This window comes from Orbicella faveolata, unplaced genomic scaffold (genome assembly GCF_042242905.1).
Source record: "Orbicella faveolata isolate gen_17 unplaced genomic scaffold, um_ofav_v1 contig_48, whole genome shotgun sequence".
NCBI lineage: Eukaryota > Metazoa > Cnidaria > Anthozoa > Scleractinia > Merulinidae > Orbicella > Orbicella faveolata.
Genome location: NW_028301578.1, coordinates 6,199,246 through 6,222,648, shown reverse-complemented (window position 1 = coordinate 6,222,648; position 23,403 = coordinate 6,199,246). Strand labels below are relative to the sequence as shown.

The 23,403-nt window shown below is 37.9% G+C and overlaps 1 protein-coding gene across 1 annotated transcript; it reads right to left on the bottom strand.

The window, feature by feature from the left end:
- Window positions 1-2,361: 2,361 nt before the first annotated feature.
- Window positions 2,362-21,541, bottom strand: LOC110056657 (DNA excision repair protein ERCC-6-like). The gene is made up of 22 exons (XM_089281027.1): window positions 20,837-21,541; window positions 19,265-19,443; window positions 18,328-18,560; window positions 17,852-17,977; window positions 17,273-17,379; window positions 16,477-16,520; window positions 15,749-15,877; window positions 15,377-15,469; window positions 14,456-14,649; window positions 13,510-13,618; window positions 12,476-12,594; window positions 11,852-12,068; window positions 11,206-11,319; window positions 10,069-10,117; window positions 9,909-9,954; window positions 8,798-8,941; window positions 7,662-7,810; window positions 7,148-7,248; window positions 6,386-6,643; window positions 5,703-5,821; window positions 5,261-5,428; window positions 2,362-3,535 (listed from the first exon to the last, which is right to left on the bottom strand). The coding sequence occupies exons 1-22, from the start codon at window positions 20,919-20,921 to the stop codon at window positions 3,403-3,405; spliced, it is 2,916 nt and encodes a 971-aa protein (XP_089137153.1). The 5' UTR covers window positions 20,922-21,541; the 3' UTR covers window positions 2,362-3,402.
- Window positions 21,542-23,403: the final 1,862 nt, after the last annotated feature.

Sequence of the window (23,403 nt, the reverse complement as noted above, 5' to 3'; positions counted from 1 at the left end):
TTGAAATGATTGTTAGATATAAATTTGTGAATTTTAACCCTGAGCTAGTGTGTAATGAAAACACAATATGAAACCCGATTTGTATATTCCAAACGTGTTGCATCAATTAAAATCGATTGCTCCGACCAAACGTCAGCAGAACGCGATAGAAGATTGCGAATCATATATGTTGAAAAGATTATATCTCAAAAGGCGCTAAAAAGCACTGGGCCTAAAAAGTTTCGATTTCTATTCTCGATCTCATTAATAATTCATCCATTTTAGACAAAGGAAATCATGACCATGGCGGTGTTTGGATATCTGATTTTAATTAGTGTAGATTTTTACGATTTTGTCTCTCCGTTTTCTCCCTAATTTTAGTTTCGATTGGGAAGATATATCAAACACTCAAGACAGTGTTTGACCACATTCCCAAACACCTCCAAGACACACCCCAGTGAAATCAATTTTTGTTAATTGTATAAGAAATAATTGTCCAGGGATCAATCTCACCTAAATTGGACTGTGAACCAGGTAACAAAATTGGACCATTAAATGCTGAAAACTTATTTACTTCAAATCAAAACTACCAAGGCAAACGTGGTCACGTATCCAAACTGCATTTATGAAAAAGAGTCACATGTACTGGATCTGTTAAATAAAGTAATGTAATAAAATCTTTCGTGAAATTTACACTGAATGTCGTCTGATGTCCACTAAGGGAAAAAACCTTGCCTCCAGTAGAGTTAATCTAAGAGGTCCATACAGCTGGAGTTTTTCCCGGTTTCCATAAGTAGCCATAAGCGACTAGGAGTATTTCTACCTCTCCCTGAATGAGATGCTAGTCCATCTCAGGGCTAAAACCCAGTAGAGAAATTCACCGGTACCATTTATACGTGCGCAGCTGGGTAGAGAAAGGCACTGTGAGAATAACGTGTGTTGATTAAGAACACAACACAATGTCCCCGGCCAGGGCTCGAGCCCGGACCGCTCGATCCGGGGACGAGCGCACTAACCATGAGGCCACCGTGCTTTCACATCTTAATTTAGAGCACAGTAAAAAAACCTGACCATCCGGGTAGGAACCCAAACCACTCGCTCCGGAATCCTATCCTATTTGGCCTCAGTTCCCTCCCGCAAAAACACTTTTAATTCAAAACTATTCAATTTGGCATAATTAGTCACTTTAACTACTCTAGAAAGTACTACGGCGCTTGTTATATTTTTCGACCTTTTGGCATGCACTGTAGATTCGAAGGCTCGCGCCTTTGTCAGGGAATGAGCTGCTTTTGCAGCAACTTGGTAAAGACATTTCTGGTGCAAAACAAAACAAAACAAAACAAAACAAATTTTGTTGAAAATGTCATTGTTTTAATCAAAATAGATTTATGCAGCCTCCATCGGTTTATATTTTCACTTGGAATGACACTCTTTGAATAAGCGCCGCCGCGTTTTTGGCAAGAGGTGGCTGGCGTCTACAATAGAGGACGTTGTTTGTGAGAGCAGTATAGCCGCGCTATCTTGAACACGCCGGGTTATCTAGACAGAATTCCAGCTATGTCGAATTCAAATCATTTTCCCTTGAATATACTTTTTCAGCCACTTGCTATCTTCCGTTTCCCGTGAGAAAGTAGAGTTCAGCTGTATTTCAATGTCAGGAGTAATCAACGGAGCCGCTCCTCAAATTATCCACTCCTCGGTCTTAAATTCAGCTGGCTGGGAATTTAACTAAGACAGTGATACCCTTACTGGGAATTTTCCTCCACACGAAACTTGCTGGGTAAAAGTTCTGAAACGTAGTTTCCTGGCTGGGAAAAAATTGAATTTTTTACAGTGCATTCTGGAATTCATTGGCCGGACCGTGTTTGATGGCGACCACATAGGCCATGTGGCGAGTGTAAATTAATAAATCTTTTGTTAGCCGCACAAGGTGACTAATAAATGAAAATTTGTTGGCAAACAAAGGTGTACTGTAATAATGAAGTTAAGTGTTGTCTTTGTGCTTTGTGCTGTCATTTTGGAGTCAAAATTAAACATATCGGCAATATTTTAAGTGTTGATTGGTTTACTTTAACACAATCCGTACGACAGTCAACATATTGGCCGAATCAGATAGGCTGGTTGGAGTGGTAGTTACTTTTCCTATGTTTTTACGTTCTGCTCAGGATTCTGCTGTTCCAAAGAAAGCTCGGTAAGTATTCTATCTACATGATGGTTGTTTGATGTTAGTCAAGGACCTTTTGAAAAAAAAGAGAATAACAAATTTACTTTAGTCCTCTGAGTTCAACTTTGGCAAACTGGCGGGCACGCCGCCATATCATTCAAGTACTGTTGCACTCTTCCAAAGCCGCGCAAGTGATAGAAATCAGGAGAGATCACAAGTACAAGTGTCTCAACGTATTTATTCAAGTTGCTAGTAAGTAGCTCATGTAGTAATAACACTTCGTTGCAGGAATCCACTCCTCGCGATTTAACTATATTTCCAGGGTGAAAAAAATCACTAATTCAACCCCCATCCATTGTGAAAGCAATTCTTCCAACGCTCAGATCGGAGTTGAACAGTGTGATTGCTTTAAAAATTTACTTTTGTTCCTTCGCTTTTTTCCGTCGGCAAACATATAAACACATAAAATCATCTGCGCGGCACCTAGCGATCTTTCGATTCTGCCTGGCCTGATTCGCGGACATTGTGCTGTTTTAAATTATTTTTAGCCCGCGAACAGGCTCCCGGTGAAGACGGAAAAAAAAATTCGGCGAGCGCGAAATAGAAGAATGAGCGAAGCAATCGGGGCGGGACAGGGGAGCTCCCTCGCTTCGTTCGGGCTCACCGGGAGCCTGTTCGCAGGTTTAATTTTTTTATGTGGCTCGATAGGATTTCAACATTTCTTAGTTTACAATAACCTTAATAGGAATTCTTTCCTTTTCCTATAATTGTAAGCATTTCGCGATCTTTATCAAGTAAAACAACCTGCTTTGAAAATGCGTCTGACAAAACTCTATACATTTTCCTCAAACTCTGTATTTGTTTTTGCACAATGCCAACGAATTCGTACCAAATTAACGTTTTACTGCGAAATTTCAACTGAACCCAGTTTTTTAGCGCGCCTTTGACCTTAAACCCGACTCCTTGTCGTCTTTCAGCTTGTAAAATCTGTTACTATTAAAGGTACCTGATCTCTTTTAAGTTGGGTTGAACTTTAAAGTCCAAAACTTAGTTGTGCGATTATCATTTGACTTACAATCCAGAATTTACTAAAGCACATCTTTCAAGATTTTAAAGATTCACTGAACCCTAAGGCACTTTTAAGCTGCTTGAAACATATAAGGTGAAGATATCAGAAGACTTGGTATAAATTCACTTCTGTAATTACACTCATGAACTATCTTTGGTGATTTTCCTGTACTCTCGTCCGCAAAGATCAACTATGGATGCAAATTCATTTTCTTCCCTAGCTTAAGAATCTTCAAATGGAGCTCAAGTTCGCTATCCATCAGTTCTAACGCGTCCATGTACCCCATTAGAGCGTCTTCTATCTCGCCATCAAGTTCTTGCTGCCTGCAAATTAAAAAAGAATACCACATCAGCCTGATCCCACAAGCTCTTCCTCTTCCTCTTCCTTCCTCGTGCCTTCTCCTGGTTTTCACACGGCCATTTTCACGTTTGTCTTACATTACTGATTCGTTGTAATGAGCAGTGGAAACCAGAATCGGAAGGCACAACTCGGAATCGACAACTCAGTGGCCTGTGTTGCAGCAAAATCCCCGGTTTAGACAGCCTGCGACGCAGGCTACAAATTGGAAGCTTCCGTAGAAACCCTATTTGAAACGTGCAATCAACCATTGCACAAAAATTATAATAAAAAGAAGTTAAACCACAACAGCTCTGACGATCAGTATGGTGATATCTACTACCAACAGTTATCCTTTAAAACTGCGAGGAAGACAGCGTGATAATCAGCCAACATGGACGAGGTAATCGACGTCATTTTGAAAGATTAATTTACATTGTCTGACATTCGGAACCCATGCAGAATGTACGCGGATGATACCAGCCTGACGCTTGCTAGTACTGATATTGAGCAAATAAACAATCGCCTTAATCACGACCTGAGCAATGTGTGCGAATGGCTGTCTGCTAACATGCTTACCCTAAATATGACAATTCCATCAAGGCAGAAGTTATCGCAATTTATGGAAAGTTCCTCTCTTACTATAAACGAGAACGCAGTTGAACAAGTTACCTCCGCTAAATTCCTTGGAGTTTATGTCGATCAAAATACAAACTGGGAGTGTCATATTGAAAATATCTCTAAGGTAGCTTGTGCCATTGGTGCAATGAAACGAATTCGGCATCTCACTCCATTTAGTGTTTTAATTAAAGTTTATAATAGGCTTGTTCAACCACATTTTGATTATTGCAATGTAGTGTGGGGTAACTGTAACAAGGGCCTTTCTGAAAAACTGCAAAGGCTTCAAAATCGCGCAGCTCGCACCCTAATGTCGGCGAGCTATGGGAGTAATTTGGATGATTTGTTCTGGGCACTAGGGTGGCGAAGACTCTACTATCAAAGATTGGAAAGGAAGTGTGTCCAAATGTATAAAAAATTGAATGGTATGACACCTGATTGTCTGAGATCAAGATTCGTATATCTTGACAACGTAAATGCCTATCGTTTAAGGAATACCGAAAACAAATTAGTTCTTCCACAACCTCGAACTGATTATCTTAAGCCAGGTTTTCGTACAGCGGAGCTCAATTGTGGAACAACTTACCTGTAGACCTAAGACAAGCAACTTCACTGACCGATTTCAAATCTAAATTAAGTCGCCACAGTTTAAAGTAATATCTTAGTTTTAAGTAAAGTTTTAGACACGGCCTCCATGAAAAGCAGTTTTTTTTTATTGTAAGTAGGCAGATAGGTAGATAGTCCAGTAACTTTGTTGACTGATGGAAAAATCGGTATAAATAAAGTTATCTTATCTTATCTTATCTTAACTGATTCATTTATCCATGAATATGGTGGCCCATCAACGCCATAGAAAAAAATGCTTCAGGATGGTGTAATTTTTTAAAGTACGCGTTTCAGTTTTATTTTTTCCATAATATTATTTGATAGTTTGATTTCATTTTTATTAAACTGCAGGTATTTGAGACTAAGGACGCCCTGACTATATACGGTCATTATGCCAATTTGTAGAATGAAAACATGTTATGTTGGTTATATCAAAATCATACGCAGAAATAATTAAGATATCATTCAGAACTCAGCGTGTTTGTTACCTTGCGCTGTTTAGACACGCCTCGTACTGTTCATGTTCCTCTTTGCTTGTTACGCATGCGCATTTTTGTATCAGAACGAGATCGGAGACATGTACCCCCATGGGACACTGACGTACAGACACCTCAGCTTCAACCTCGTCTCCTCCACTGTTTGTCGTCTTCAAGTCGCTGTCATAAGATTAAAAAAAACTGCAATTAGATAATAAAAATTAAACAAAAGCAAAACATGCAGCGTAAGTGACCTGAACTTAAATTAATGTCAGTGGAAAAACTCAATGCACAGATGATTACTTATATTTTCAAAACTTAACCCCGCCTCACGGCGACCCCTTTAACACGGTCTTCATTACGCTCAAGTTATTCTGGCCCGAACAAACGTCCAGACAGTCATTTTATTTAAAATTCATGAACGAAACGAATGAGAAGCATCTGCAGAGCTTACATTTCAGGTGAAGGACTTTCGTTTCTGATGTGAAAAGAAGCAAAGTCTTTCACTAGTTCCTCTCCTTCGTGTTCTTCATCAATCGCTATAAACTCTACTAGTGTAGTTGGTGATGGAGCCTTTCCAAAGAAAATTAAGATAAATGAACCATGATTAGTGTAAAAAAACAACAACAACTTGCAAGGTACAAGTTTTCAAGGGATATCTATGCACATTTTAATCCATATTTGGTTCTTATTTTTTCATTCCAGAAAAATCATTTTATTCGTCTTGATCTTCCTCAATTGCGTTCATCGATTACAGATTTGATGGCATAGCTTCCTTATCCTAATAAGAGGAATACAAGTTATATTTAGCATGGTTTTCAACTGAGTATCGTAAAACGAAAACCAAACCAATTATTCCACCCAGTCACAAAGACAATACAGTGGACCAATCAAAACTCGAAGGAATGGCATTTAGCTTAAGTAAAGCGCAGGAAAACGCGCAACGAGTAAATCACGATTGGTTTTAGTTTTACTTCTGATTGGATAGAAAATTGGCGCGAGTTTTTTAACCCAATTGTGAAGCGCAGTTGATGCAAAACCGTTGCTTTTTGACACTCAAATGAAAACCGGTCTATAGTACACAAGACAGTTTAAACCAGCAAGTGACAGGCAAGGTAAGTACAGCTTGAAACACACCTTAACAACCTGCTTAGGCTGGAACCTGGTTGTATCCTTTGGTGTCGGCTTAATGAACCTTTCGCTGTCGATTTTTGCTTGAATTTTCTGCCGAGCATTCATGTTGCTCTCGCTTAAAGGCATTGAATGAAGTAAACCCTTGGGTAACGCCATTCCTTCATGACTTGTGAGGATCCCCCCTGGGGGATATATCCCACCGGGTTGGCCTGGTCCTGATTGTGCCGCTTCAGCTGCTACTAAATTCTGAGCTCGAAGAACCTGACAAGAAGCAAACAAACACAAACATCGTGAATCAGTTCCGCAATCAGGAACATTTACCATTTACCATATCATTTACCCATTTCCAAAACCGAGAGCTAACCGTAAACAGGCTGACCGGAGCGTTATTCACGCTAACCAGAGCGCTATTTAGGCCTAAACGTGGTCTGCAGTCTGCAAATGTTATATACAGCCTTCAGTAATCCAAGAAGAATACGCAAGCAGTTGCATAGAAGGCCGAAGTGTTCGTTAATTGGAATTATGATGGCTTAGGGTGAAGGACAATTTGGTAAATAGAGAATTAAAAGAAAATTTCAAGTACCAGAAAATTACCAGCAGGAATTTCCATCTGAGTATTAGCCCTAAAAGGAAAATTGGGGAACAAGTACATCGACTCTCTCTGGAAAGAATCTTTGAAAGAAAACATATACTGATGATGATAAAATATGCAATTAAATAAGAGAAACTGCAGATGTCACTCATAATATTAGGCTAAATACTTACTCTAGCTTCAATAGCAGCGTGATCAGTCGCCGCAGAACCCTCGGGTGCCTCCACAGCTTCTTGGCTGTACATTAGATTGTGGTCGCTAATTCCAAATATGTCTGCAATAAAACGGGTAAGCAGACAAAACCTGGCTACGTTCTATGGTTGCAAAGATATGCAAGACATGCTACAGTTTAATTAACACAGAGATAACTAGATCCACTTATTGATCTGCAAATGCTGCCTTTGAGCACAGTCATGATCATGAAGAGTAGAATTTCTCGTGAGGTGTGATCGGTCTCGTTTAGAGTTAAAGGTCTTAAAAGCCAGAAAATGCTGTGAGATGCCATAACCGTATATACACAGTCTCTTAAAAAGGACACGCACACGCGACAACCCATCGGAGGGTAAGCACGTGTTAAACGATCCGGTGTAGTATATTATTTGATGTTGATATTTTCTTGAAGCACTCTTTACCCAAGATGTCTTTTTACAATACTGCCACAAAGTCGTCTACATTTTAGCAACTTACTCAATGTCTTCATAAACTTGATGTGTCTATCAAGTTCACCGTCTGTTTTTCTGTGACATGAGTGCATCTCCTCCAGCTGCATTTGAGTTTTGGATGTATAAGGATCATCCAGTGTGAACAGATCACGGAGTTCTTGACGTGAGAAATATCTGCAAAATAATCACAAATCATCCGTTTACCTTCTGCAGCTTTAGAAGTTGGGTTTAAAGGTGGTGCATCATCGTATTTTTTAACAATACTGAGGTGAAATATACACAAGCTGGAATTTAGATAATTAAAGCAACATAAGTGCAGAAAATAGCCAAATACTCTCAAAAACAAATCGAGAAAGGAAATTGGTGTTCACAGGAGGCAGAGAAACTCGATTACCTTTTTTTTTCGGAGTACTTCTCTGATTTTGAATGCATGAGAAAATTTCCATAACACTTAATTGCTCAAGACACAATTTGTAGTAAGTATTCTTAAATACATGTCAAAAGAGTTTACAATTAAATTTAAAGGGATTACATGGAACTAGTAAAATTTACAGTTTCTTCTCTCTTTCGCCTCTGAATTTGCTCAGAATATGAACTAAAGGTATTAAAATTGTAAATGCGATGAGTGTCCCCTCTATACGTTCAACTTTTAATGATAAATTTCTGGTGCTTAAGTTGTCGATCTCGATCTTGCTGAACGTCGCTATCTTTCTGTTTTAAAGGAGCTCAGTCACGATATTTTGACCATGTGCAAAATTACCTTTGAATTGAGGGAAACCTGAAAATAGTAGTGTACTAAGATAGAAAAACACCAAAGAGATAGCAATAAACCATAAAGGAACAAGGATGGTTTCGGATGGAGAGGATTAACACGGATTACAAACGACGAACTTCAAAATTTGGGCTTAGCTTTTCAAGGTACCCAAATACCTGTTTTGTTTCTTTTTTTTTTTTTTGCATAAGAGATTGCTACTGTAAAAAAATATTTTTAATGTCTGCTGGGGGGCTGCCTTTCGTAGTTTTGACGAGGATGGCTTTCCCCTGAATTATTATTAGCTCTTCATCTTCTTAACCTTCTTCTCAGGGTTCAAGAAAAATAGGTTCCTCCCCACCCCCGTCGACTTCCATAACACCCTCACTCCAAGATAATTGACGCGTTACCTAAAAGGATTTTTGGACGTCCCTGTAGTCTGCTTCATCAACGCTTCCTTAAAGATTTGCTTGCGGTAGATTTTTTCTTCAAGCGTCCCACAAGTTATGAGGCGATAAATAACAACAGTCTTCTTTTGTCCAATGCGATACACCCTGTTTACAAAACAACACGTTGGTTAGTGTCTTTGCTATGTTTTGCGGAAAGCCTTTGGCAAGTTTTGGAATTAAGCATGCAGCCTTTTCCTATCGCTACTTCAAGAGGCCTTTCGGAAAACTAAAATGTACGCCAGATTAATTAGATGGAACATTAAACCCTTCTACGAATGTCAAATGTAAAAACACAACTGGGAGCTAAAATGAACTGTTCAAACATACGTTCTTTTGTAGTGCTATGGGTCGAGCCTTTCGGTTTATTGAGCTGTGACCTCAATACCAAAGAAAGGACAAGTTTAGCATATCAAACTTTGGCTATTGCTATGGTTTGAATTTTTAAGAAAATGGACCTATTGTTGAGCCGTTGAAAATTTCGCTCGGGCTTTCGGGTAAATCCAAAATTTAGTTCGCATCCGAAGTGGAGATACTTCGTTTGAGATCTTTCGATCTTTCTAAAGAAACATCTATTACTCCCTAAAAGTTTGGAAGAACCTTTTAATTAGGCTTTGTTCGAAAATTTTCAACTGCCAGATAAATTAATCTTCTATCAGACTGAACCCATATCTCCTTGTAACACAATGTCCCCGTCCGTCCCCCGGTAAATCTGTCGTTGATGAAGGCTACTATATCCTTCACCCACCCTGAGAAGGGTTGATTTTGCCATCAACTGGTCATTAACGACGGTTTTGAATCTCGCGCTCGGAAATTTGCCAAGCGTCGGTTCTTTAAAACCTTTGTGACGTTTGTTTTCTAAATAGAAAAATCCCACAAATGGTAAAGCTTGTTTGGGAAAAACTTCATCAGAGCAGATCAATGTTTTGGCCTTTGTATCGGTTATTCCCCGCTATTACTTTCCAAAACGTCAAGTTAAGTTGAGGTCACCATTTTTAAAGGGTCACTACTTTAGGAATTTGCTGAAAAGTGTACAATTTGGTGGGTTATTGTTACTGCGGGAACATCATCTGACCTGTCCACAGCTTGTGCATCAGAGGCGGGATTCCAACTAGGATCAACTGTGGAAAAATCAGAACCAAATCAAGACCAAAGACAGATTGTAAATTTAAAGTATGCAGCTTACGAGAAACTGACATCGTAAGATTTTTCTATCAGGGTCAGTATCAACTTACAGATTACCACACGATCAGCTTTGGTGAGCGTAATGCCAACACCGCCGACCTAGAAAAGAAATCACAAATCAACAATCCTAGTCAAAAGTCTTGGGGCACTTTGCACTTTTGCCAACACATAAAATTTATGGTCTTTCCGTCCATCTTCCCCGCCCCACCCCCAACACAATGTTGATTCATCCAAAGTACACCCGCTATTCCAACATTGCTTTGGGGGAGGGGGGACGTGGAAAATTGAATAATGACCTCCCACTTCAAAATAATGCGTCACAAGTTCGCATTTTGACAAGTGTCCCAAGGAGTTTTGGCCAGGATCAAAGTTAGCACTTCTCACCCATTTCTTCTCCCAGGCTTTTTTTTCGCGTCACGCTCTACGTACGGACTATGAAAAGAGGGACTGCTCCTACATGTAGCTCCGGCTGTGGCTGACACATTCTGTATTTTTTCTTGATTTCATGTTTCCATACTATGCTAACCGTTTGTGCGTTTGTATATGTGTATTTCGGTCATTTAAAAGCAGTATTAAGAAAACCGGAATGCTTAGGAGTCCATTTCTACACTAAGGATAAGAATGCCAACTTCAAGGTGTGGTTAGACTGGTGGACGTGAAAATGTCGCTTAGCGCATAACCTCTTAGCCAATGCAAAATGAGAAAAAGTTTATTCTCGACTTTGATTCAACTTCATGCAACACTTGCTGCCGTGAAAACATTGCTAGGAACTTTCAGTTTCGAATGTGTGAACTACGTTCTTTTTTTTGCAACTTTACAGTGCCACAACTAAAATGGTGAGAAACATTGTACAAAAATTGCCTTTTTGTTCAGCTTCTTGCACTGAGATTCACCAGGCTTGAAACAAATTAAACTTCTCCCCGAAGAGCCAAATGAGTGGCCAACACAATACTAACATTAGATTCATAAATCATCAGGATTAGTTTTCGAAGCGTGTAAAAAGGAAATGCATTGATTGGGTTTTGGACCTGATTGGGTGACAGACATCATTGAACAAACAAAACTCTTTCAAATGCTATGGCAAAAAAGCTAACGACAAGAAAACAAATGTAAAACTAACACCCTTGCAAAGAGTCAGGGAACTAATTGGTTTTAGAGCATGTTGGCATAGAATTTTAACAACTTACTTGTGTGGTAAGAAGGAAACACGTGTAGGATGAGTCGTTCTGGAATGTGTTGATGATATGCTGTCGCTCAGCTGTGGTTATAACGGTGCCATCAATACGAAGAATCTTGTGACCCTAACATGAAAAGAATTCAATATTTATCAATATTAAACTTAACTATCTTTTAATAGTAGTTTTTTTATCAAATAGTCTCTCAGTGACAATGTACCTGTACCATTAATGCATTTCTCCTCTCAAGTGCCTGATGTTAGAGTTGTCAAACCATCATTGTCTTAGCTTGTCTTCGATTGTCTAAAAGTAACTTCTGACTGAACATTTATTCTAGATATAGATCGAGGTGTTTCCAATTCTTGATCGTTGGCATCAGTGTTTTTTGATGTACAACTGAGAAAATATATCAAGCAAGAACCCAAGACAGTGTTTTATCGCATTTCATATCACCTTGAAAATTGCCAAAATTACTTCTTGCACATCATATTTTTTAACTCCCTTCTGAGAGTTTGGAAATTTCATGAAACACTCTCTCTCTCGACCTCAATTTACTTATTTCTTAAAAATCAGACCCCCTCCCAGAGACACCACTGCTAATGTATCGCTGAATGCACTAAAATGAAGTACACATAAACAAAAATAACAATTATCCTACCACATGTGTGATGACCCTCTGAATAATGTCCAGCATTTTCCGGGACTGACTAAACACTAGGCACCTATGGCCCTCAGACTTAAGGTTCTCTAACAGTGACACTAAGAAGACCATTTTTCCTGACTCCTGAGTGAGCACTTTGTCTGAAGGACCCAACCCCTTTGGTTGAGTGGCAAATGATCTAGCACTATCTTCTTCGGTGTCCATCTCAACTAACCTGGAAAATGAGAATTCTCATTATGTGAATTATTACTATTGAGAAATTACAACTTAATCGTCATGAATGAAAACATATAATCGACCTATACCCAATTCAAACTACTGGAAGTAATTACTGTTCAAATTGACCTTGGCAAAGTCATATCCAGTCATCGCTTTCCTTGGCCAGCAGTCGGGAAACAAGCGACCCTGGAAGGTTCTGAAATATAAGACTAGCTTTAGCCTAGCTGACACATTGCTCAATCGTGTCGCTGATGTTTTACTACCAAGCAAAATCGAGCCTTTACGAAACTTCCCAGAGTTGCTCGTTTAGTAAAGCTTGTGGAACGAGATCGTATGTTTGAGTTAGACAAGGATCACAACTTTCAAATTGCTTACTGTGAATTGCAAAATTGTGCAACAAACCTGGCTTCTTCGTCCAGGCCAAGCTGCTCACAGGCAAGAGTAGAAAGAAGACGAGGGTGATCACAGATCTTCTTTAACACATTCAGTTCGGCCAATGGAGATCGAGTGCTCATTAACATCTGCAATAAGGTCGGAACATTTAAATTCCTTTTTACTGACCTCTAATCTTTTTCTGTTTAACTAGCATCATAGTCCTCATTTACATGGACTATAGAGACATATTTGTTTGCTAAACAGGTCTGTGATTTGTATTGTTAAGGTCAATAATTTGCTCCATTGGCCTGAAATGCATGCAGAGAAGTACTGATCCTGATAAAAATGTTGCTAAGTGCAACATTATGTAAGGGGAATGTCTCTCTCCTACAATCATAGCCAGCTCAGAGCTGACAGACAATAGACCAGTTTCAATATATTAAAATTCAGCTTGGCAGTGAGGCTTAGAGGACACAAACAAAGGAAATTGAATGATCATTTTTATTCATTTCTTTTGTTTCTGTCCTCTAGGCCTTACCATTAAGCTGAATTTTAACATATTGAAAGTGGTCTATTCTATCAACTGATGCAAATAAAGAATAAAACTCACACACACACACCAATTCCAATTTTATTCTCTGAACATAAATTTTTCACTTTAATAAAGGTCACCTGGAGCTGACATGTAAGAAAAAGTAGTTTTTCATGTACAGGATATAATGGTCATCACAACTATACATGCAAATCCAGAGAGTAGATTTCTATTTTTAACATTATGGCAAACTTTAAATGACCTTCATTACTAAAATCATTCACATATAATCCCATAACCCTCGCTAATTTTGTGACTAATGATAGACTTAGGAAAGGACCTCTCTGTATATCACCAGTAGGTGAGAGAGCCTCCTGTAATAAATAATATTATTATAATAATTATTATCATTATCATTATCACTATCACTATCACTATCACTATCACTGTCACTATCACTATCACTATCACTATCACTATCACTATCACTATCACTATCATTATCATTATCATTATTATTACAACATACCTCTTTCACTCGTTCAAGACCCAGAAAGTCACTGTAGATTTTTATTTGGCTGTCAGACATTTTCAGCCAAATGACAAAGTCATTTTTTCTTGGTAAATCCTCAGGCATTCTAAAAGATGCAAAGTATTAAAAATTAATAATTGGTCCACTGTTCCTTCTTTAAACAAAACTGGACTTTCAGCGTAAGATGAAACAGGAGGTAGCAGGCCGAGGCTTCCACTTCTCATAATGATGGTTAATTAAGATTGTTACTTTCCCGCACAATGAATCATTGTCAGTAATAAAATAATAATGGACTTCTTTAGGATTGCTCTTATAGTCCAGTTATTTCAAGGGAAAGATGACTGGCTGTAAAGTTAACTAAATGATTGGTAAAATGCTTTGCTCTCTTGATTTAGAGATTTGCTAAAAGTGTAAAAGACATGACATGACATACAGTCAATTCAATGGTGATTTTCCTGGGTATTTAGAGTTCTTTTTTCCAATATGTTTTAATGTGTCCAATATTTTTTTCCCCAATATGTTGCATGTAGATTCAGGTTGTATATTTACTTTAAAGCAGGCCTAAAAATATCTCCTGGTGTGTCAGGTTGTTTAAACATTTAACCATGGATTAAGTACAGTGAGTTGTAGTAAACAATGGTGCTTACTTCTTGCTGCAAATAATAAAACATTGTCTTTCTTGAGTTGAGGTCAGAGCTTGGATTTGGCTTTTGATAGTCACAGAGCAGGTCCCAATTTTTCAAAGACTGGATAACGCTATCCACCGGATAAGTGATTATCCACTGGATAAGTGTTAACAAAACAAACCACGCTATCCGCTGGATGGTGATTTATCTAGTGGATAGTGTCATACTCCTTTCAAACAACCCAGGCCTGAGTACTATGAATGAGCTATGGTATAAATAATACTAGGTATAAGTAAGTGTGACAACAGGGGTCATACTTAGATGAATAATTTGGTCTGTTTTCTTTTTCTGATTCTACTGATTCATCAACTCCATCAGTTTCTGTTTCGTTGTTCTCTAGTACCATTGCTTTGGTACGACGCAGAAAGTGTGGCTCAATTAGCTTGCGTAAGCTTTCTGACATCTCATTTCCAATGCGCTTTTCATAAGCACTGGCATCCCTTTCTCTTGCCTGAAATCAGAAAATGGAAAGGACAAGATGAACAAATGTCAAATGTTCTTCAGATTACAGATGGAATTACATTAAGAGAAATTACCAAGTTCAAGAGTGAAGACTAATCTTTTGTTTACATCTGTTTTTATCCGCTTGGCAATGTGCATCTTCATTCCCTCTCTATGAAGATAGAAGAAATTTTAAGAGACTCGAGAACAGAATTTTTGTGGACAGTTTTTTGGAATCAGGATCATTTAAGACAGATTAAAACTACAGGCAAGGGGAAAACAAAAGTAATTAAAAGTAGTTAATATCCCTAATGAACAATTCCCTGATGCATCTCATGCTGTGACAGGACTAGCGAGTCTTTAATTTGCAACACTTGACACAATGAAGCATTCATGGATCTCATCCGATCTCTGCAGGTGCCAAACATAATTTGACAGCATTGCAAAATAGTTAAATGCAGTCATATGCCATTACCTGCTTTTTCGTGCCTGTGCTGTAAAATTTTCATGAAGGTATCAAGTATGTAATTCTATTTCTAAAGACAATAAGACCTGTGGTAAACTGTGGAGCAAGTCAGCAAATTGTGTGTGCATCTAATTAAAACTACTTGTAAGAATCCATTTCTCTTATACATGTATTCTTTTTCTTGGTTTTTCCTCTCTATATTCTAAGTACATCTTTTGATCTAGGAGAAATAAATTGACTGGATGACTTTCTTGAAATTTTGTGAACTAACCCTCACAATCGGATTCTCATACTCTTGCTTGAACGTGCGGGATGTTCCTAACAGCTTGCCTTCACAAGCAAAGTCAAACAATGCCCACATTTCCTGCCAAAAATTAGTCAGAATAGGTCATCTATCATTAAACAAAATATCTCATATTCTAATACAGTGGCATGTACTAGCAATTGAAGAGTTTCTGATTTGTTTATTTATATTAAAGTTATTCAGTCAAAGTGCTTTTAAAAGGGCATATTTCTAGAATTTTTTATTCCATAATGGGGCTGTGAATTTCTCTTTTTAAACACATGAAAAGAAATAAGCAGAAGTGTGGCCTTGAAGTGAGTGGTTCAACATTTTTGTCCATTGCGATACAGTAAGACTTACCCTTAGGTTATTCTGTACTGGTGTTCCAGTCAGAATAAAATGGTATTTTGCAGGGATTGCTCGGAGGTTTTTGCTGGTCTTTGTTGCTGTGTTTTTGATTTTGTGACCTTCGTCCAAAATGATGTAATCCTTCAATGAAAAAACAATCCAGGAAAAAAGTGTTTACAAATTGCACAGTTCATCCTGGCTATTTTGATTAAAAGATCCGTCACACAGTGCAAATGTTTTAATACATATAGGACTGATCCTTTCATTTCAACAAATGATATACAGGATATTTAAATATAAACTCACAGTGCAAGTTTTGCAAAAATTTAATAAATGACAAAGCGAATACTCAAACAAAGCCTCTTGGATGAAAATAGACTAATCAGAATGTTAAGAGCGGTTTTCAATTGAGTGTCGAAAGTAATTAGACAATTACTTTGGTTTTGGTTTTGGTTTTGGTTTTACTACGGTTTGAGATTGGCTCAGTAGTCTAATTGGTAAGTAATTTGTTAGGTTTTGGTTTTACGACACTCAATTGAAAACCACTCTACTACATGTCATTGATGCTGATCTTTTTTATAAACAACCAGTGAGTTTGACACATCCAGACAATAGAGCTACAAACAAAAGTTTTCCATCACAAGAAGCCAAAAATAATAAAGATTAATAATTTATAAGATCTGTTTTATTTTGATGTAGTTTAGATAAACCATGTTAGAATGACTGTATATGTTACTTACCCATGTTATTTCCGCCAACTTTTCATGGCTTGTTAAAATCAAACCTATGAGATATAACATCAAAGAGAACTGCTAGTTGGAAGAAGTGTTCTGCGACAATTTTAAAGTAAACACAATAAAGAGCTGTGAAAGAGTATCTATATCAACAATGATTTATTTTCAGCTTGCTTCAGCTTAGTGCTCATAAGTTTGGTGATTTTGGTGGACATAGTTGTGGCAAAAACTAATTGAGCTAACTTCAATTGTAATAACAAGTATTTCCAGAAGTGACTCATGCTGTACATTTTACCTCTGTAGAGGTTGCTGGAATCTAATTAAACTTGATATTAACATAACTGAGTACCAAACATTATCAAAATAGGTGACAACGTACAAGAACTTGCAGGTATTGTATAAATAGGGTTCTGTAGCCATTCACAATCAAAGAAACTATGCAAAATGCTTAAACTTTTCATAGCCATGTCAAAAGATAATGAAACAATACAATTGACAAACTCTGGTGAAACCCTTGCATTGGATATGTGACAGAATTCATGACAATATTTGTTGTTCCTATTTTAACCTGATCATCATAAACCTATTCAAGACAGGGGTGTAGCCAGGATTTTTCAAAGGGGGGGGGGGGGGGGTCACACTGTGTCAAAGTGAGGGCACTCACCAGATTATCATGCCATTCTTGCCACCTGTTGTTGGTTGTTTGCTTAAAAAAGGCTTACAAAAGAGGGGGTCATGGGCACCCCAGTACTAGCTAAGCCCCTCATTTATAAAAAGAAAACATGACTGACAATAAACCTACCATAGGTCGTCAAACAAACACCCCATCGTCTTTGAATTTTTTCTAGGTTTCTGAAGCGTTCCTTTTTGTTCGTTCCATGAAAAGATTTTACACGAATACCGGGAGCCCTAAAAATGACAATTCTTACGCATTATTTCATTATAAAGTGGTTTCTATCGTTTGAAGCGACTAAAAATAATAGCAGTCCAGCACCTGGCTGTGGTACTCATTTAGCTTGGAGAGTATCTTGCTTGACAATGAACACAACACAGTCTAATGTTTCTACACATTGTTAACCCACTGCTATAAGCCATTTTGGTGATGAGTTTATTTACATTGAAACAATAATGCTTCTATTTTGACATATTTAGAATAAATAAATAGATAATTAAAAGATAAAATATCTTGAACAGCTTTCTGAAGTTATCAGAGCCTGACATTGCACGCCGAAAGAGGGCAACATGAACAGCTTGCGGTGCATTTTAATACACCTTTGAATGCATGATAAGTTATAGACTGATTGATGAGTCTATTACACCCTGGGTCAGTTGGAGTACTGGTCAATGGGACTGAGTATGATCATCGAAACTTGACTCCTACCATTTGTTGAATTCATGTTCCCAGTTTGGCATCACTGACACTGGCATTATAATTAAGACCCTCTTGATCAACTTTGCATCAAACATACCGGCAAGGAATGATATGACTTGAATAGTCTTCCCTAGCCTACAAACACAACATTTCAAAACTTCGTTAATATCTTTTATTCATTTTCAGTTGATTTTTCCTTCTCTCTTTAACAGTCAGGTGACCATAAGTTGATTGTGGAGCCAAAAGATCTGTCAGTAAAAGATTTTTGATTACAATGTTTTTGTAACGAAACCAAAATAGCAGACCTGGAAGCTTATTGTTAACCCTGAGCCAACCAGTCATAATATTTTTTAATTCTCAGTTGAATCTTTGACACCTGTGACACTGTGACCAGACAGGTATCACTGATGGCAGAGCATTAATTTGGTACACCTATACAATGTTTAATAAGCACATCACTGTGCACACTATAGTATTGTTCTCACCCCATGTCATCAGCGAGGATGCCTCCCATTCCTTTATTAAACAAACTCCAAAACCAAAGGATGCCCTCCAGTTGGTATTGATATAAGCACTTGTAAATCTCTGATGGCAGAGAAAAGCCTTCACCAACATCACAGTAAGACATTCCGTCATCATCACCATCACCATCTTCTTCTTCATCTCCATTTCCCTCTTCTGCCTGTCCCTCTTCCGACTGGTACATTTCTATAGCTTCCTGGCAAAAATTATGAAGGGACTTGAAAATTTACCACCTTAAGCATAATTAACCATAAGAAAAATTTTGTGATAAGTCCATCAATTGAATTGAAGTTACTGCATGATATCTCCCTTATACAGCATGTTATTGACAGAGACATATCTTCACATGTCTTGTTTTTTCATCATTCACTTGTGCTTTCAGAGAGAAGTTGTTTGTATAGACTTTTTACTTTCAAAGCAACTTTTTATTTATCACTCCACATATAGTCAACATGTTTATGACCCACAGAAAACAACGAGACTAGCAAATCGAGAAGCTGAGCAATGTTACCATTCACTGGTAGTTTTTACAAAACCTGTTCTGCAGTGTCTTCAAGGAAGTACAGTGCAAAACCTACCTACCTTTAAACTCTGTATGAACTGTGGACAAAGTTTATTTTAAAATAACCTGCAAAGGCTCACTTTGCGCGGACAAAGAGCTTTTTAATGCTTCAAAGATTAGCTTTTGAAATTCCCTGACAGTGTTAAAATTAACGTTTTGACTTCTGGTTATAAATTAGCACTTCTGGTTATAAATTAGCAAATGAGGGTAGTACCTTCTCATGACGTCTCAATGTTTTATTTATTAGGACTGTTAACTACAGTTTAACTTTTTATGGGACATACAAGGTGCACACAATGAGAAAGCATAGACAGCTGAATGGCAAATGTTATCTTTACCTTGACTCTTTCAATTTTTCTCAGCAACTTCTCAGACTCAAATATCTCATAGGCTCTCTGAAATAAGTCCAAGGCTTGTTCAAGACATCCTCTTCTTCCTAATTCTTTGCCTTCTTTAATCAAACAGTTGTACTTGACCTTTTCCTCTTCAAGGTTGTCAGGCTTCGCTAAAGATGTCACTGTAAAACAGACATGATGGCATTTTGCTGTTGTTACTTTACAAGTATGTTACCCTAAAAAATACCTGGACAGCTAAAAATAGTGGTGTTTCACCCTGAGCACCTGACAGAGACCAAAATCTATGATTTGCACTCCTAAGTGAGATGACAAGTATCCTCAATCTTTTCATGTGGCAGTCAGTGCCCAACCCCCCCCCCCCCCCTCCCCCTCGGGCCCAGGTATTTTTCCTTCAATCAGTAAGTAGTGAACAAACCAACCTGTGAGCAGGCATGTTTTTTTTTACATGATCCTCTTTATACTGCAATTATCTTTCTCGCTTTTGAATCTCTCTCCCAACATTGAAAATGTGCAGTTCCAGAAAATATCCATACTCCCCCCACAGAAGGGACTGTTTAAAGGTTTACGCCTAAAGTCGATTTGCTACAAACTGAAGTCATTTCGTTGCAAAAGTAAACTTGAGGAAATATTCCAACTAAAGTGTTTTCACCTTCGTTAATATGTTCAGTGATTCTGATTTTCAGGGTCTCTCATCTTCAACCCTCTCTCACTCCGGAAGGGAGGGGACATAAGAGACCCTGGGTACGACGTTGCCATTTACGGAACCACTAATAGATTGTTTTCACGTGACGTCATCAAATTCCAAAATCCAAAACTAAAGAGCCACGAAAATTGTTGGTGGAGCACAGAGCTCCACCAACATGGCGGCTCCATAACTGGGCTCTGTAAATTTGCGCAAAACGTTTCGACGAATAGCTGAAGTTTGGAAAAACACAGAGACCCAAAACTGGGAGAAGTGTCTTCTTTACCTGTCTCCTATAATATTAAAATTTCTTGACTTTATCCACTGAATAGTTTTCGATTTATTTTTTGGTTGCGTGACAGTGAAAAGCAACTATTGGAACCACTAGTTTATTGTGTAGCAAAACTGCTTCCCTCTAGTTCAAACGAGGTAAGAGGCGGTTGTGTTGATTCGCCTTCAGTTTGTATCGAATACTTTAGATTTGTGTGGAATCGACTTCGATTTGTATTGAAACGAACGGACACTTAAAGGAGCACAGTCACGCTATTTTGAGTTATTTTGGCCACATACAAAATCACCTTTAAATGGTAGGAAACCTGAAACTAATAGTTTAATAGAAAAACACCAAAGAGAAAACGATAAACCGTAAAGGAAAAAGGATGGCTAAGGATGGAGAAGATTAACACGGATCACAAACAACGAATTTGAAAAATTGAGGCTAGACTTTTCGATATGCGCAATTAAACCATAGTTAGTGGATGATTACACCGTGACTGCGCTCCTTTAAGGTTAAATTTTGGGTTCGGTACACGGGTCGGATGGGCGCTTTCAGTGCAAGAAAGCTGTTAATTGGTTTGTGTAGACTGACTGACCTGAGTGATGACTTATCTCTTTAGCAATAGTGAGACCTTCCAAGAGTTCTTTGGTACCGTCTAACAAAGCGTTGTACTCGGCCATTTTGAACCGATCCTCGACGATTCTCGAAGGAAAACACAATCAAATGCGGCGCCAAAACTTATATATGACTTCTCACGTGACTTTCCCTCTAGTTCCCAGGCTCTCTGTTGTTATGTAGCCACAACGCTTTCACATGACGTCACGGCGGCCATGTTGGTACCTTTCGTCCCAAACAGTCCCAAACCAGTCCTGTGGGAGTTGAACTCTTCCCCACGTAACCACTTTTCTACGTTTCAGTAAAATTGCATGCAGGCGGACCACGTGAGTTAAAAAGCAAATTATTCTGCTACAGGTTCGCAAGGGAATATATTTTTCACAAATGAACACAATGAAAAGCGTGCTGAACAGCTATAAACGCTGCATTTGGAAAGGATGGCGTTTCCTAGCGCTTGTCATCTTTTTGATCGCCGCACGGAAGTCACGAAAGGGGGTAACGAAGCATCTGGTGAGGATCATTGACTATACATAACGTTATTAATATTGATTATTTGCAATCGAGAAGCAAAACAAACTTGCCGAAGAAAACAATTTCTGCGTTCGCATCGTTTCGGCTGATGTTGTTCTCACTTGTTGCAAGACTTGATCGAATCTTACCAGGAAAAAAGGTAAGATTTACAAGAGAAATCAGATTTTACTAGTCACCTGCTTACATAATACAGAAGCTGATATAACCAACGTGTCTTGAAGGTTAGTCAATAAATTTTAGCTGATCGGTTTAGCCTGTCATTTAGTAAGTAAAATTAATTTGGACACTTTATCAATTTTAACTAGCTTCCCCCTTTCTCTACTAACCACTCCATGCTAATCTCTCCTCTATATTATTATTATTATTATTATCATCATCATCATCATCATTATTATTATTATTATTATTATTATTATTATTATTATCATTATTTTTACACTACCTTGTGGTAGATGTGGCCGCATTGCAGTTTGTTGGTCCCTCAATGTTAGTGTACACTTTAAAATCTAACAATTTGACCTAATATTATTTTGAATTCTTATTATTTTCAATTTTTTGCTTACATTTCCATACACCCACCCCCAGATATAATACCCACTGTTTCAGTGGAGATTTGGGAACCCTTTTATTAGGCGATCCCATGCCTTTACACCTGAAATGCCACAAAGGTTTCTAGATATATCTACTGCTCTAAAGGGTGTTTTTGAACAAAAAGTTAAGATTAATGGAACATTATCAGTTGATTGATTAAACATATTTGTGGACACTGTAGTGTTGTAAAAGAACTGAGGCCAGAACAAGTATCCAGAGAATTGACTGAAGCTGTCCTCATTGCCAGTGGTCTGGCATTGGGCAACATGTCCATTAAGACACTACATTTTATTTAGCCAGTTCTTGCATCCGCACTCCCCTTAGACAAGGCTGTTCAATCTGTTTTCTTTTAACCTCAAGGCAGTAGAAGATTTTTAGTTTCATTATTGTTTCTTCGGTTTTATTATTATTATTATTATCATTATTATTATTATTATTATTACAATGGCTAATTTTTGTCAATTTTACTTACTATTGTTTAGAGTGGCATAAAGAGGACCATCTCGTCAACGTGGTTGTAGTTGGACCAGAGGTTAGTCAGTTCTCATTAACTCTGTGATCCATTCAAAAGTGATGCACATGATTATATGTTGATGTTGCAAGAAGAAAATATCGACACAATTTAGCCAAGCTGTTCAAGAGGTGATGAGAATAATTTAAATAAAATCATCAACTAGGCTAGAAATATTTCCTTGTTGTACAGTGTACCACATGAGAAATGAGGTGGCCTAAGAATCTCCAAATCAAGCGGCCTGGGATCAACTGACAGCCTTGCTCATTGTGTTTTGTTTTTGGACAAGACACAGTTTTTCACAGTGCTTTTCCTCACCCAGGAGTGGTCATGGGTACGAGTGACCTGTTGAGGCAACCTGACAAAACAGTTTGAATTGTTTGACTGTTTTGATAACTTTTCAGTTTTTAGCTTGACACTGAATTTGCGAGAGAGGTCAAATGCAAAGTCCAAAGATACAATTTTTAATAGTAACTGTAATACCAGCTACATGTACATGGGTATTTTTTTAACTTTAGTTAAAGGGTTCCTTAAGAAAATTTTTAGAAATGACACAATTTGGTGGTATGAGAAACAACTGTTAATGTATGCTGTATTATGAAAGAAATGTGAAAATGGGGAAACTAAAATGTATTTGGTGTGTTTGAATATCTTCCAGATTTCTTAGAGTCATTGTATTGCCATCATTACAAGCTTGTGACCTTCATGCAGCAATGCAAACTTGCGTTGCTGTTGTCAACAGTTCAACCAGTGAAGGAATGGTATCTGCAGTTCTAGAGGTATGTAACTGCTGTGACACGTTTACCTCCTAAAACTCATCCCTGTTTTGTTAATGTATATTATTATTATTTAATATTCATTAATTTCCGGGCATATACATGTAGAGATATGTAATAATTGAAGGGTTTCATGCA

Coding starts and splice junctions, on each gene's coding strand:
- LOC110056657 (XM_089281027.1), bottom strand. CDS start 20,921: ATGGCCGAGTACAACGCTTTGTTAGACGGTACCAAAGAACTCTTGGAA. Junction 16,521..17,272: donor TGTTTGTTTGACGACCTATG/GTAGGTTTATTG, acceptor TATATCTCATAG/GTTTGATTTTAACAAGCCAT. Junction 5,822..6,385: donor AGCCTAAGCAGGTTGTTAAG/GTGTGTTTCAAG, acceptor TTCTTTGGAAAG/GCTCCATCACCAACTACACT.